Source organism: Lissotriton helveticus, chromosome 5_1 (genome assembly GCF_964261635.1).
Source record: "Lissotriton helveticus chromosome 5_1, aLisHel1.1, whole genome shotgun sequence".
Lineage (NCBI taxonomy): Eukaryota > Metazoa > Chordata > Amphibia > Caudata > Salamandridae > Lissotriton > Lissotriton helveticus.
Window position 1 is genome coordinate 1,371,738,316 of NC_136065.1, and position 14,175 is coordinate 1,371,752,490.

Sequence of the window (14,175 nt, forward strand, 5' to 3'; positions counted from 1 at the left end):
CTAAACCCTAAAAATACCCCTGTACCCAAAAACCCAAACCTAGCCCTGAACCCTATAAATACCCCTGTACCTCAAAACCCAAACCTACCCCTGAACCCTAAAAATACCCCTGTACCCCAAACCCAAACCTAGCACTGAACCCTAAAAATACCACTGTACCCCAAAACCACCCCTGAACCCTTAAAATACCCCTGTATCCCAAAACCCAAACCTACCCCTGAACCCTAAAAATACCCCTGTACCCCAAAACCCAAACCTACCCCATAACCTCAAAAATACCCCTGTACCCCAAAACCCATACCTATCCATACACCCTAAAACTACCCCTGTACCCCATAACCCAAAACTATATCTGAACCCTTAAAATTCCCAAACCCCCCAAAACATATACCTCAGTACCCCAAAACATATACCCCTATACCCATACTTACCTTATCCAAACATTAAAAAAAACATGCTTTTACCATTCATGCATTTACAACGAATGTATGCGTGGTAAAAGCATATAAAATGTAATGCCATGCGTTATAATGGCATTGCGGAGTCATGGTACTTTCGTAATGAAAGTATGCGGAGTGATGGTATGCGGAAAGAAAGTTGCGGAATAATGGGTGTTTACCCTCCCCCGGTAAGTACATTGGTGGCACGGCGGCCCACATCTCCAGCAACATACTCATATTTTTCACCACCCATTTGAAAAATGCACAGGTCTCTCTCATTAATGGCCAGCACCGACATACACTTTTAGACACACCTCCCGCCATAAGTTCTAGAATTGCGAACTTTAGAGCTGGGGAGCTACGTTCGAATCTCGGCATCAGCTCAACATCCTGTGATTCCAGGCAAATCGCTTTGTCTCCCCGTGCCTACCACAAATGAATGTGTTCTTCTGTAATGTAAATTGTGCTCATGCCATGTTGTCGAGTTCGTGCTATATAATATTGCAAGGAAAAATAAAGTAGGGAAACTCGAGTTCACACACTACTGAACGCGCACTCTTAACCACATCAATGCTACAGCAATTTCCCCTCAGTGCTGGAACTCATTTATTCCCATTGTTCATGACGAGCTCAGCTCGTCATGAGCACACGAGCAGTGTACTGCTTGACGAGCTCAGCTCGTCATGAGCATGGAAGGGGTTAAGTGCATCAGCAGTGCACTGTGAATCGGAGCGTTTCACAGGCCTGTCACAGATAAGAAATGCTATCAAAACTAAATCCTACAAAACAATATACTACTGGCTGGCAGCAATTCATACCCGGACAACGTCGGGACGGGCTGCTAGTTCATTGTAAAGGCATGCCTGGTAAAGGCATAATCATAGTAACATCATGCACGGTGAAGGTAACGGTATCCGCGCTGTAACCACTGCATGGTAAAGGCATGCCTGGTATTCACATTTGTGGTTCTATCATACATCCGGCCTGGATAGCCCCTACATGGCAATTAATATCATGATATGTACCATGTAGTCTATTGGTCCGGCGGTGCCATTATGTGCCAGAGGTTCTTTTGTGCTGATCATTACCTGTGATACGACCCTAGGAACCCCATTATGCCTGTCAAAGCCCATGGTGTGCCCCAAAAAAAGCCTTATATGCCAACCAGTGTCCATGGTGTGTCAAATCTACCCGAATATATCAGTCAATATGCATTTTGTGCTCTAGTTACACGATATAACAATCAATTCAAAAGATGTGTCCTGAATATCCCTTTCTGCCAGATCGTAAAGACGCACAGTTGGCCATTAGGCTCCATCCATCGGCCCAAATATAGGGTCATTCAACATCACAAAACCCTAAGACAATCCTCCGAGACCCTCAACTGCCCATCACAGACCCTCAGCAGGCTACGTGGTATCCATGAATGTACTTCAGATACCCTCATCCACCCCTCAGAGTTCATCAGTCAACTGTCAGAGAGGCCTCAGATAGCCCCATCTGGCCTTCAGACACCTTTAGGGTAACATTTGTCTAAGAGATCACCATTGTGCCTCATTTGCAGCTGCCAGAGTGACTCTCAACCCACCTTCTGACACATTTAGCTTTTGGAAAACACAAAACAGACAGATAAGCCATATGCAGTCTTCAGGCATATCATAAAGACCTTCCTACATCCTGAATGGATCATCATATGGTCCTCAGACACCCTCATTCAGTTCTCAAAGCTTACTCTCTGTCTGCCAACACATAGACACTCTTCAGAGACGCTCAGCTACACTTTGAGACCCTCTGTTGATTTGTTGACACTAAGATACCCTTAACGTACTCTAGAGACCCTCGGCTGGCAATCTGCCACCACAAGCATGCCATCAGACACTCTCAGTAGGCTCTCAGTCTCCTTCGCATCTCAGAACATCTGACTTAGGGCCTGCTCCCACCCCATCCACAATTGTCTGCAAAACTGGCACTCTTGATAGACACTGCACTTTCCTTCAAACCCCATGTGAAGGCCACCACTGCTACCTGCTTTGGTCTATTAAAGTCTCTGAGAAAGCTTCTAAAATGTCTTCCCCATGACACTTGCAAAGGGATTTTATATGCGCGAATCACCTCTAGGTTGGATTATGTCAACATACTTTAGCTAGGTGCCCCTCAGAATCTGCTGTCACAATTACAATGTGTACAAAACACTGCAGATAGGCTCATTTTGAATATCTTCAAACGTCAGTCTATTAGACAAGGGCTCAAAGAACCACACTGGCTTTCAATCAATTCTAGCATGCAATTCAAAACACTTATGATCACTCATAGAGCACTCCACCAGAAGGGTCCCAGCTACATCCAAGAGAAGCTTAAACACTACTCTTCTGCTAGGGCACTTCGCTCTTCCAAATGTAAATGTCATGGTACTTATAGAGCGCACTGTCACCAGACGGTCACCTTGCGGTGTCGCCTATTCGGCTTCCTGGCGCTGTTACTCATACCGCTGTGGAACCCCTCCTGGCTTTCCCTGTGAAGTGTCCACTCCTGGGCACCCCCAGGGTGAAGCCAGGCATCCTTAGCGCTGTTGGGGCTGGTGTGGAGGCTAAGCAAGCTATTGCCCAGAGTTGCAGCATGGGGCCCGTGATTAGAATAGGCACCGAGGCGAGAATTAACAGGTCCGAGGAAATTGAGCCCGAGACCCCGCCGAGGCGGGAATCGAACCCTGGTCCCTGGCCAGAACTCTGCATCAGGGTCTGCCGCTGTAACCATAGAGCCACACTCCTCCACCCTAACCTCTTGTGCATCTCTAGATTCCGCAAAGTCAGATCTGGGGGCAGGTCCTTCTCTGTTCTGGCTTCCGGATTCTGGAATGCTCTTCCACCATCCCTTCATGCCATCTCCAGCGGAAACCTGTTCGAGGCACAGTTGAAAAACAGTTCTGTTAAGTGAGCTAAAACTGTCCACACTACTTGACTTACGCAAGCGCCAGGACACTTCTTCTGAAGCAACAGTTGTGCTCTACAAATAGAATAGCTCTTCATTAATTCACCTTCAGCCTGCTATCAAAGACCATTTTACGACTATGACAGACTAGCATCCAACATTCAGAATCAATAGCCCTCTCTTATAGAATGCCAAACCACTCTAGATACCCTTAGCTGGCCCTCAAGCATCCTGGGAAAGTATTTTTCAGCTTTCGTAAACTGGTTCTCGGGCACTCTTAATTTAGCTTTTGAAGTCATTATTTGACCCTCAGAGAAACGTAAGCTCTCATATTCCCCTTCCTGGCTGTCACATACTCTGAACCCACCAAAGACACCTTTAATTGGCTCTTAACCACGCAGAGTGAGTCTCAGGCCTGCAACACCCCAGACTGGACATCAGGCACCCTCTGCTTGTACTCAGAGGTAATCAGTAGACATCAAGGACCCCCAGCTGGCCCTTAAGCATCCTTAGTTCGCCTTAAGAGATCTTTAGTCATAGTTTATTGTATCTGATTAATTAAAATCTTTACAAATTTCCCAAAAAATATATCTTTACATTCACAATTAAAACCAGACAACTTTAATGTGATCCCGTTGGTTATTAGCTAAAGTGCAGGTGCTTAACCATCGGCATATAATATTATGAATGCATTATAGAGATATTTACTGAATACATCTTTTTCATTGCTAGAACCATGATAGGGCTTTAGACCTTATGATCAGTATTTTAAAAGCAACAAGCTGGACAATTAGAAACCAACTTCTGAGGTCCTGCTAAGTAAGTTGTCTCTTAATTAATTTTACATTCAGTCCGTTTATTACATAAATGAGTCAGCTAGGCCCATGCCGGCATTGGTCATTCTTCTTTGTTTTCCTCCAGATTAGGTTTCCGTAAAAGTTTCCTTACTTCTGCCAGGTATTTTGCTCCCCGGCAGGCCAAGATTATAGAGGAACCTTCCAACCAGCGTATCACGGCTTGTCTGCACGTGGATCTTTAGTCAATCCGCTCTGAGAGACCACCAGTTTGTCCAAACCGAGATGGGAATACATGGTAAAGCCATGAATGCTGACTAGTGACAATTGGAAATTGGAGATTTATAGAGAACGAATATCCAGCAATGATCAGGCAACCGTGGGAGGCATGAGAAATTTAAACTAAACAGATGACAATAGTAGGCCCTGAACAAGTGATTGTAGTCACTTACAAACCAACTTCATGAAACCTAGCAAAGAGTAAGAAGGTGTGACTTGTGAAAATTCTGAAACTAAGCCAAGCAGAACTGTAATATATAAAAAAAAAGTCAGAAATGCTTTTAAGCTGCAATGAAGAACCCAAAGTAGGGAGACAATGTCCAAAGTTAGGGGTTGATTTGGAATCCGGTTGTGACACAAACATCTACATTCACCGTTAGGACTGGCGCTGTCATTTGGATGCAATCTCTTATCTACATGTGTCTATCATTCCCTTTCCTAGCTGGTGTTATTTTTTTCTCCGTTTTTTTTCTTCATATTTGAACAGATCCTGTGTTATTGTATAGCTCTAATATTAAGTGTTGGTGTGGAGTGTGGGCAGTGATCAGTGATGAGTCTTTTGGTTGGGCATGAGAGCCTTTGTCTAACTTAAACCTGTTGGATGGAATGTGGATAATAAGTATTTTATTTTTAATAATTGGCTTTGGGTAAATTAAGAACCGGTGAGTGGAATCTGTTTGAACTATAAGCATTAGGGGAGGGACTTCAACGTTATTTCATGCAATTATATACAAGAACCGAAGATACTTTGATCTGGTTATGCGACATAACCTATCTCTGTTCCCTCTGCAGATATTGATGAGTGTCGGCTGAACAACGCAGGCTGTGACCATATTTGCCGGAATACGGTGGGCAGCTTCGAATGTAGCTGCAAAAAAGGATATAAACTGCTGATCAACGAAAGAAATTGCCAAGGTGAGCCCCTGTTAAGGAGGCACCACATGGCGGCTTGAGCTCTAGCAAAGCAGGGCATAGCAACTGATCCCCATGGAAAGGCATACTTGAAATGTATTTATTGATTTTCATTTTTCATGAGTCTTGTTGTTCCATACAATGGTAAAAGGTTACAAATACAACACTGCTGGTTTTCTTAAATGAAAATAGTACAGTAAAAAAAATCCAAACTGAAGTGGGCACAGAACATTAAATTAGTACGAGTTTAACGCAAGTGAAATCAGAACAGGCGTTTTTAAAAGTCTCTTTAAATAGAGGGAGTCGGGTAGAAGAGAGTTTCATCACCAGTTGAGATTGTTGTAGTGCTAGACACGTTGAAAAGCAACGATGGTCAGCTGTTTGTGCAGATAAGAGGGGACACCCAAGTGCAACGCTTTGTGTGACAGACAGAAGCAGATTTTAAATAGTATTCTGCTCGGGGCTCAGAGCCAGTGTAGACCCCCATGTGTGCCCTTATTTTACTGAGGCTTTCTAAAGTATTTCATGTAGTACGAGAAGGACCGGCAATATAAAGCCAGATCAATAGAGAAGTGTCCGAAAGTGAATTACTGATGTATAAAAACATCCAATGCCCAGCCTCTCGCTTGAAGTAGCACGAGTAAATGGCGAGGCCTAGTCCCAGACTTGTATGTTTATGTGAGTTTTTGGTACAGCGGGATACGTTGAATCCAAATCCTAAAGTAGAAGGAGAAGGACATTTGGCAGTGAGCACCTGTTGTGGAAGACACTGGCATAAAAGCTTCCATGGTCATCCCCAGGTAGACGGAAGGATTTTAAGAATATACTTGTTCGTCACTTGTAGTTATAGAAATACACCAGTTATAGAGTACCCTCCTAACATGAGCTCTGTTTCTCTGATAATCTGCATTCTCCCAAATCTCTACTTGTATTCGCCTAGAGACTAGGGACTGGAGACCATAGTGCTGTTACAGCATATCCTGAACATCATCCCTCTGAGAAGCACAGCCCACTTTTTCATAGGTGAAGCCCCTAAAGCAAGACAATATATAACAATAGCTGGAAGTCCAGTTTGTGGAATAAAGAAATGAATGCTAGAAGACAAGTGTATACTGTGCAGACGGATAAAAAAAACTACTCATCTATATGCCAACTCTTCCGGAAGGCCAGTGATACATCTCTGGAAAAAGCAGTTATGGTAGCAGAACACATGATCAATAGAGGTGGAAGAAACTGAAAAAAATAATCTGAAATGCTCTGGAGTTTTTAGCGATTTCCGTTCCGACCACTAGAGGGGCAGAACTGTTGTCAATTCGAGGTAACAGAATATTTGGATGGGGTATAGAGCTACATGTCCCAATGTTCTCTCCTTAGAAATTATTCATGGTAGATTTTGTAAACAGTGACATGCTAAATTTAATACGTTATTGAGCCCAAAATTGTGAATCCTTACTAGTTCCAGAGATCAATTTAATGCCTTAATGCCTTTAGCACATGTGTGAATTGTTTAGTGTGTGGATTCAGAATGGCACACACGTCAAAGGACTCGATAAATAAATGCCTCCATGTGTTTATGGAGCATGTAACTTAAAGGCAAACCCAGTTCTGGAACTGGTTCCCCAAAATATTTTTGGGTGTCTGGAGAATACTCAGTTGTCTGGATCATCAGCTGATATACCGCTTTTAAGGATGCCAATTGTGTCTAATATATTTAGAGAAGGTGTTTCCTCCTACTGTGAACTGGACTAAAAAAGCAGCCTTTTTAGGATGCAGGTGAAGAGAGAATGTATCCAAACATTTTGTAAACCTTTGCAGATCTATCTACAGCTTCTTCAACGCTCTTCACATACAAAAAAACATGCTAAGAGAGGAATTGTTGTCTACCATACTTCCGTACTGCTCCTAGGCCACGACCTCAGTTAAATTGTCTTGTGAACTGTTCACTTTTGAATAGTTTCCTGAAGTTCAATTCGATTCCAGGGCATTCCAGATTTTGGGATCCTGCACTTTTGGTGATCAACTGCTGTGCTGTAGCCATCAGATAAATTGTGGCTAGACCAGGTGTTAAGCGGCGGATTGAAGATTCCTGGCAGAAATATCACTCCCAGTTGTATGAAAGATCAGGGCTGGCACTGTGACTTTTGTCACTCTGCGCACAATGGCATTTTGTAGTCCCTCATCATACCTTCTTAGCCCTGGCCGTTGTCTCATTCTTACTGTTCCCAAGGGTCATCTGGCTCCCCCTTGCTGAAATCTCTCTAGTGTTTTGTTTTAGCATTGCTCTACAACCAGCTAAAGCTCATAGATCAGTGCGCAGGGTCCCAAATGCTTCGACACCCTGGATCAGTGGCTTATGGCATACAAACCATTTTCAACCCTTTATAAACTCATACACCCATAATTGCATACCTAGCTAGTTGGATATTCCTTTAATGACGATTTCAAGTCAAGAAGGAATTTGTTACAGTTCTCCACTGAATAACTCAGAGTACAAAAGTCTTTAATATGCTTTCAGATGCTCTTTAGTCTGGTTACCTCATACAACTTTGTCTACTCATATTTTCAACCTACTTGATTTAGATCCAGTATTCTTCCCATTTTCAGAGCCTGTTTGACCTCCTGCTGCCTTCTAAGTTTATACTTTCATATGCATGCTGTTTTGTAAACATTGTGTTATATCTACCCATGCTCCAGGTAGAATTGCCTCATCACTTCTTGTGCTGGCATGTTTCAATCTGCCTTCTGTGGTATCTTATTTTCTCATGCCAATTGTAATTACTTTATCTAACTGTCTCTTCCTTTGATCAATTTGTGGTAAACTAAGACCATCCATTTGTGTTTGAAGTCCCACAGCCGAATGCCTCCCATATTTCAGAACCGGATGCCTACGGCTTTCCACTCTCACGTTCTGAACTTGGGTATGCTGTGCTGCATTAAGTCACTTTGCCCTTTTGATATGCTCCATAACAGTTGGAAGTGTTTCTTTCACACCTCATTTCCCTTGATGTTCTTATTCTGAGTATCATGGGCCATATTTTCTTTTAATATAGACTCTGCCTGCCCCATGTCATCAACATCACTTGTATTCTGGGTATGTCTGCTCCATACCAGCTTTTCCTCTGATGTTCTGGATTGCTGTTTCTGTTTCAGATATTGACGAATGCTCATTTGACAGGACCTGTGATCACACTTGCATAAACTCCCCAGGGAGTTTCCAGTGCTTCTGCAACAAGGGCTACACACTCTATGGATTGACCCACTGTGGAGGTAAGCGGAAATAAATGAATTATATTGCTGCCTATAGCTCATGCCTAGTCCCATCCTTATCACTTTTCAGTGTCTCAGCCCCCATACACCCAGCTCCCATGTCCTTCTACCTCATTGTTTCTCTTCTGGGTCCTGTATCATAGAATATGTCAATTTATTGTTTCCCAAGTGTGAATAGTTATGTGGTATTCATCTCTGCCAACCACCTGCACACCAGAATTGGAGCCTGTTAACTCTGTCCAAATATTGGAGTTATGCTTATCCAGTATTGGGGTATCTTTCATAGATTCACATGCCTGAATCATTCCCCGTCGCCGAGGCGGGAGTCCCACGGTAAAAATATATACAAAAGCATTGCCTTAGAAAAAATTTGTAGTAAGCTGACAAGACTACAGGCCCCAAAAGGCCCAAAACTTAGCAGCCTATCTACCTCATTATATGAAAAGAACTGAAAGCAGTTCCAACCAATCAGCTGTCAGCACCCTCTAGAACCTTCCCAGCAGAGGCAGTTCTCCTCAGATTTTCACCACACGTCGTGTGGAAGGGAGTCTCCCTGAGTGCCTACTCAGTTTTCCACTTTTCTCTTCAGAATGTCTGAGAAGAAAGCCATTTTCAAGGCCTGCAGGACCTGTGATAAAAGGAGGGTCCATTTAGATGATCAGCATAAAGACTGCATCTACTGTCTGCATCCCAATCACATTGTGAAGGATTGCAGGATTTGTCACACCTTCCCTGCTAAGACCATCAGGGACAGGGAGGCAAGGGTTTTTCTATGGCTCAAGTCATCTTCTACAGATGATGAGGACAGAGCTTCTACTTCCAGCAAAAGAGCCAGATCCAGAGATAGCTCTTCTCCTGAGAGGAAAAAACATCACAAATCTTCTCATAGAGCTTCAGAACCCACAAGGAAGTCATCGTCTCCTCCTCTTGAATCTCCATCTTCTCCGCCTTCAGGATCTTCAGCGTCTAAAACAGTGAGTAAAGGACAGGCTAAAACTGTTTCACTGGTGTCTTCTTACACAGTCTCTGTGACTTCTACCACCTCAAGCTCTTCTGCTACAGTGTCTACTTCTGCTATTACTTCACCTATTGTGTCAGCCAAGGTTTCTGCAAAAAAATCTTCTGAGGCTAAGGACATTTCTTCAATTTTATCAAAAACATCGTCGATGACCTTTCCATCGATGACAGTACCATCGTCGACGAATGGATCATAAAAGAGGAGCACGTCGACGACAGCCCCGTCGACGACAGCTCCGTCGACGATAGCTCTGTCGACGACAGCCCCGTCGACGGCGGTCCCGTCGACGTCGGTTCCGTCGACGAGAAGCCCATCAACAGTACCACAGTCGACGACAATCCCATCGACGACGAGTCCGTCGACGACGAGCTCGTCGACGGCAATTCCATCAATGAGTCATAAATCAACAAGGAGTCCACCTGCAAGAACATGGCCTACTCTACCGCAAGTGTCTCACCTATGGCATACACTCACTTCCAGTTGAAAACCTATCATAGGCAGGACTATTCTAATATTTCCCCCTACTACCATCGCACATTTTGGAAACATATGTAGAGGAGGAGGAATCGGATGAGGATGATGGAGACGAAGAAGGTCTCTTGGAATTGCACGCCATCCATCAGAATTATGAATAAAATGTCAGGAAGAGGATGAAGAAGAGGATATGCAGGTGCATTTCTATCAGGATAATTTGTCTACACCTTTCTATAGACAACCATACAGAGCTCCACGTTCGGAGGAGACAAGTCATCTCCCTCCTTCTTTGGTTCAGGACTTACAGGCCATGTTGGCAGACTATCGTCAAAGGTTCCCGCCTACACCATCTACACCGTCTACACCGTCCACGCCAGCTGTACCTTCGGTACCGGCGGACGTACCCATGCCTCCAACACCGCAGGCTCCAGTGTCGGCAAGACACACTGTGGACCCACACCACAAGAGGATCAAGATACTTCCTCTTCGGATGAAGATGGAAGAGAGGAAGGCGAGCTACCTAATGACAACACACCTGCAGATCCGTGGGATGAATACATAATCCCCATGCCTTCACCTCCTTTGCCGCAACCCTCGGATTCTCCACCGGAGGACATTCACAATATCATGCAAAGGGCTGCTATAAGATTTGAACTGCCAGTTACTATTGAGCAGTCGGACTGCTTTTTACACGACTTCAAAGAGGGGTATAGGAAGATCACCAGGGCTATACCCATTATAGATTTCATTTGGAAGGAAGGTCTTAAGATTATGAAGACTCCCGCTTCTATCCCTGCAGTCCTACCTCGTATTGAGAAGAAGTATAGAGCACCGCCAGACATTCCATCTTGTCTGGTGGGCCACCCACGTCCGGAATCTGTAATATCGCAAGCTGCTCAACAGAGGTCCAAAATCCACCCACTCCAATCTCAAAGCCACCGGACAAAGAGGGAAGGAGATTGAACCTAATAGGAAAAAAGTTCTCCACCAATGCTGCATCTTACATCAACAGTACAAAAGGGGGCGGGGGTGGTGGTGGTGGTGATGGATGGAGCATCTGAACCAATCAAACACTCACACCCAGTCAAAAGATCTGGGTTTAATCCATCACCGTTCTTTAGCCAACTCTGCCACCCCAGTCCAGACATGGCCATGTGCAAATCAGTCTGATCCTGTGCCTCATGGGAACAGTCTAGCCCGAACTGCCAAACCATACCTTCCCTGGACCGGACACAAGCTTCCGAGGACTGGTTTCTGGCATTACAGCCGTCTTCAGCCCGGCTTGCTTGAATCCAGTGGCAAAGTGAGCAAGGGACTCACGTCTGAGCAACCCTGCCGCATCTTACATCAAGGCAGCGAATTCTCTTGCAATTCTTGCCCGCTATGACCAACAGATGTGGTTGGATTTGTCGGAATTCATAGATTTGATACCGGAAGATCATCAGCAGGAAGCACGTAAGATAGTGCTTGAAGGAGAGAGGGCGGCATCAGAGATAATAGACTGCGCCCTAGACATCGCAAACACTAACTTTCGACAGTTAGCGGGTGCTGCGGTCCTCAGACGCCAGGGCTTGCTCAGAGCAACCTCCTTCAGACCGAAAGTGCAAACAAAAATCCTTGATATGGCTTACGACGGGGACTCGCTCTTCGGTAAGCACATAGATGACGCCTTACTTACCATCAAGACGGATACCAACACCACAAAATCACTTGGTACCCTGCAATATAAGAGAGGCTCTTTTAGAGGAGCAAGGGGGTCGTGGTTTTTCTTCCAGGGGAAATTAGCACAATCAGCAGAACAGACAATTTCACTCTCAGTACAAACAGCCGTATTACCAATCTTCATACAGGCAATCTACTTCCAGCATTTTGTCTCGTCAGGGAGGAAGACGAAGATCAAATAATCAAGGCCGGGATTCCAACAAACGTCAATGACCTATGCCGGACGCCAGTCCAACATCCTCCCCTCCCTGTGGGCGCGAAGATCTCCGCCTTTTACCAACAATTGCGGAACATCACATCGGATCAGTGGGTCCTCGACCTAATGAAAAAAGGACACACTCTGGAGTTCTTAAAGAAACCGCCTACGACCCCGCCCAAGGGCCCCCCTCCCCCTCGTCTTCACTTACTGTTCAATGAAGCCTTAAACATGTTTCGCAAGAATGCGATAGAGAAGGTTCCCATCTCGTAAAAAGGAAAAGGATTCTACTCTCGCTTCTTCCTCATAAAGAAAAAGTCGGGAGAGTGGCGCCCGATTCTGGATTTGCGCAAACTAAACAAATTCTTGAAGAAACAAAGTTTTCGCATGGTGACGTTGGCAGATGTGCTCAATTGTCTCAACGAAGGGGACTTTATGGCTTCTCTGGACTTGGAAGACGCTTACTTCCATATCCCTATACACCCCAAACATCGCAAATACCCGCGGTTCACGGTGGCTGGCGTCCACTTTCAATTCAAGGTGCTCCCATTTGGGCTGAAATCGGCACCAAGAATATTTACAAAATGTTTAGCCCCAGATTCTGCAGCACTGAGGTCTCAGGGAATACAAGTCTTCCCATACCTCGACGACTGGCTGCTCAAAGGACCATCAAAACAGGCTACAAGACAAGCGGTCAGAAGCTCCCTTCGTCTATTCTCAAACCTAGGGCTCACTCTCAATGCAAAGAAGACACATTTGCAACCCCTCCAAGTGTTAACCTTTCTGGGAGCTTCACTGAACACCCAACAGTGCATGCCGTTCTTGTCTCAGGAATGACAGAACAGACTTCAAAAACTGACAAAACTAATCTCAACAAAAAAGTCTCTTTCTGTCCTAACATATGCGTCTTTTCTAGGGATGTGCTCTTCAGCGATCAGTCTAGTCCCATTAGCAAGACTCAGGATGAGGCCGCTGCAAAAAGAATTGCACCGACAATGGCAACAAATAGGAGGGTCTTTCGACGATCACCTAAAAGTGACATCCAGAATGAGGCAAGCTCTTCAATGGTAGTCAAGAGAAAACAATCTGTCACCGGGCCTCACGTTTCTTCAAACCCTTCCGGACTTCATCCTGACCACGGACGCATCTATGGAAGGATGGGGAGGTCATCTCCAGCACCTCCAAATTCAAGGACGATGGTCTCACCAATATCGGCAGAAACACATCAACAGTCTCGAATTAAGAGCCATTTTCCTATCTCTGCAAGCGCTCCTGCAGAGAATTGCAAATTCCTCAGTGCTGGTGCGTACAGACAATACCACCAGCATGTTTTACATCAACAACCAAGGGGGGACGAGATCTCTCTCTCTCTATCGCAGGAAGCTCAAGAGATGTGGGGGTGGGTTATACAGCACGGCATAACCCTCAGAGCGGAGCATGTAAAATAGGTTCAAAACTCTCTAGCCGACAACCTCAGCAGATCTGCAGGTTGCCACGAATGGGAACTGAAACAAGAACAGGTGGACAGGATCTTTCGAAGATGGGGCTCGCCAACTCTAGATCTGTGTGCGACGCAACAGAACAGCAAATGCCTTTATTACGCCAGCAGATTTCCTCAACGGGGGTCAAGAGGGAATGCCCTGTCCATGAGATGGTCAGGAATTTATGCATACGCTTTTTCCCCGATTCCGTTAATACTGAGGATACTGCAAAAGGTGAAGAGGGAGCATTGCACTCTTCTCCTCATTGCTCTTTGCTGGCCGAGGCAGTACTGGTTCCAAGAACTGCTCCTGCTATCTCAGCAGCCTCCAATTCGTCTCCAACCGACACTTTCAAAGTTGACAAGTGAAGGAGGTCTGATTCTACATCCGGATCCACAATCGCTTCACTTGCACGCCTGGCTCCTGACTTCTTAGAGTTTAAGGATTTCAAGATTTCTGCAAACTGTAGAGCTATTCTGTCTCAAGCCCGTGCTCAGAGTACTATCAGAACGTACCGTTTTAAATGGAGACGCTTTTGTTGTTGGTGTGAAGCAAATAATATCCATCCGCTCCAGGCTCCACCTGAGGATATCCTTCCTTACTTGCTATCGCTAGCCAAAGCAGGTCTAGTATTCTCTTCTATCAAAGTACATCTTGCCGCTAT

The 14,175-nt window shown here is 45.0% G+C and overlaps 1 protein-coding gene across 4 annotated transcripts in view; it reads left to right on the forward strand.

Annotated features, from left to right (window-relative positions):
* The window catches only part of SCUBE3 (signal peptide, CUB domain and EGF like domain containing 3), a 1,212,393-nt gene that overhangs the window by 896,160 nt on the left and 302,058 nt on the right, over positions 1–14,175 (forward strand). For all 4 annotated transcript variants that reach the window (XM_078644301.1, XM_078644304.1, XM_078644302.1 and 1 more), the window contains 2 exons: positions 5,234–5,356; positions 8,504–8,620. In XM_078644301.1, the coding sequence (XP_078500427.1) occupies positions 5,234–5,356; positions 8,504–8,620 (240 nt within the window). The remainder of the gene's footprint in view (positions 1–5,233; positions 5,357–8,503; positions 8,621–14,175) is intronic.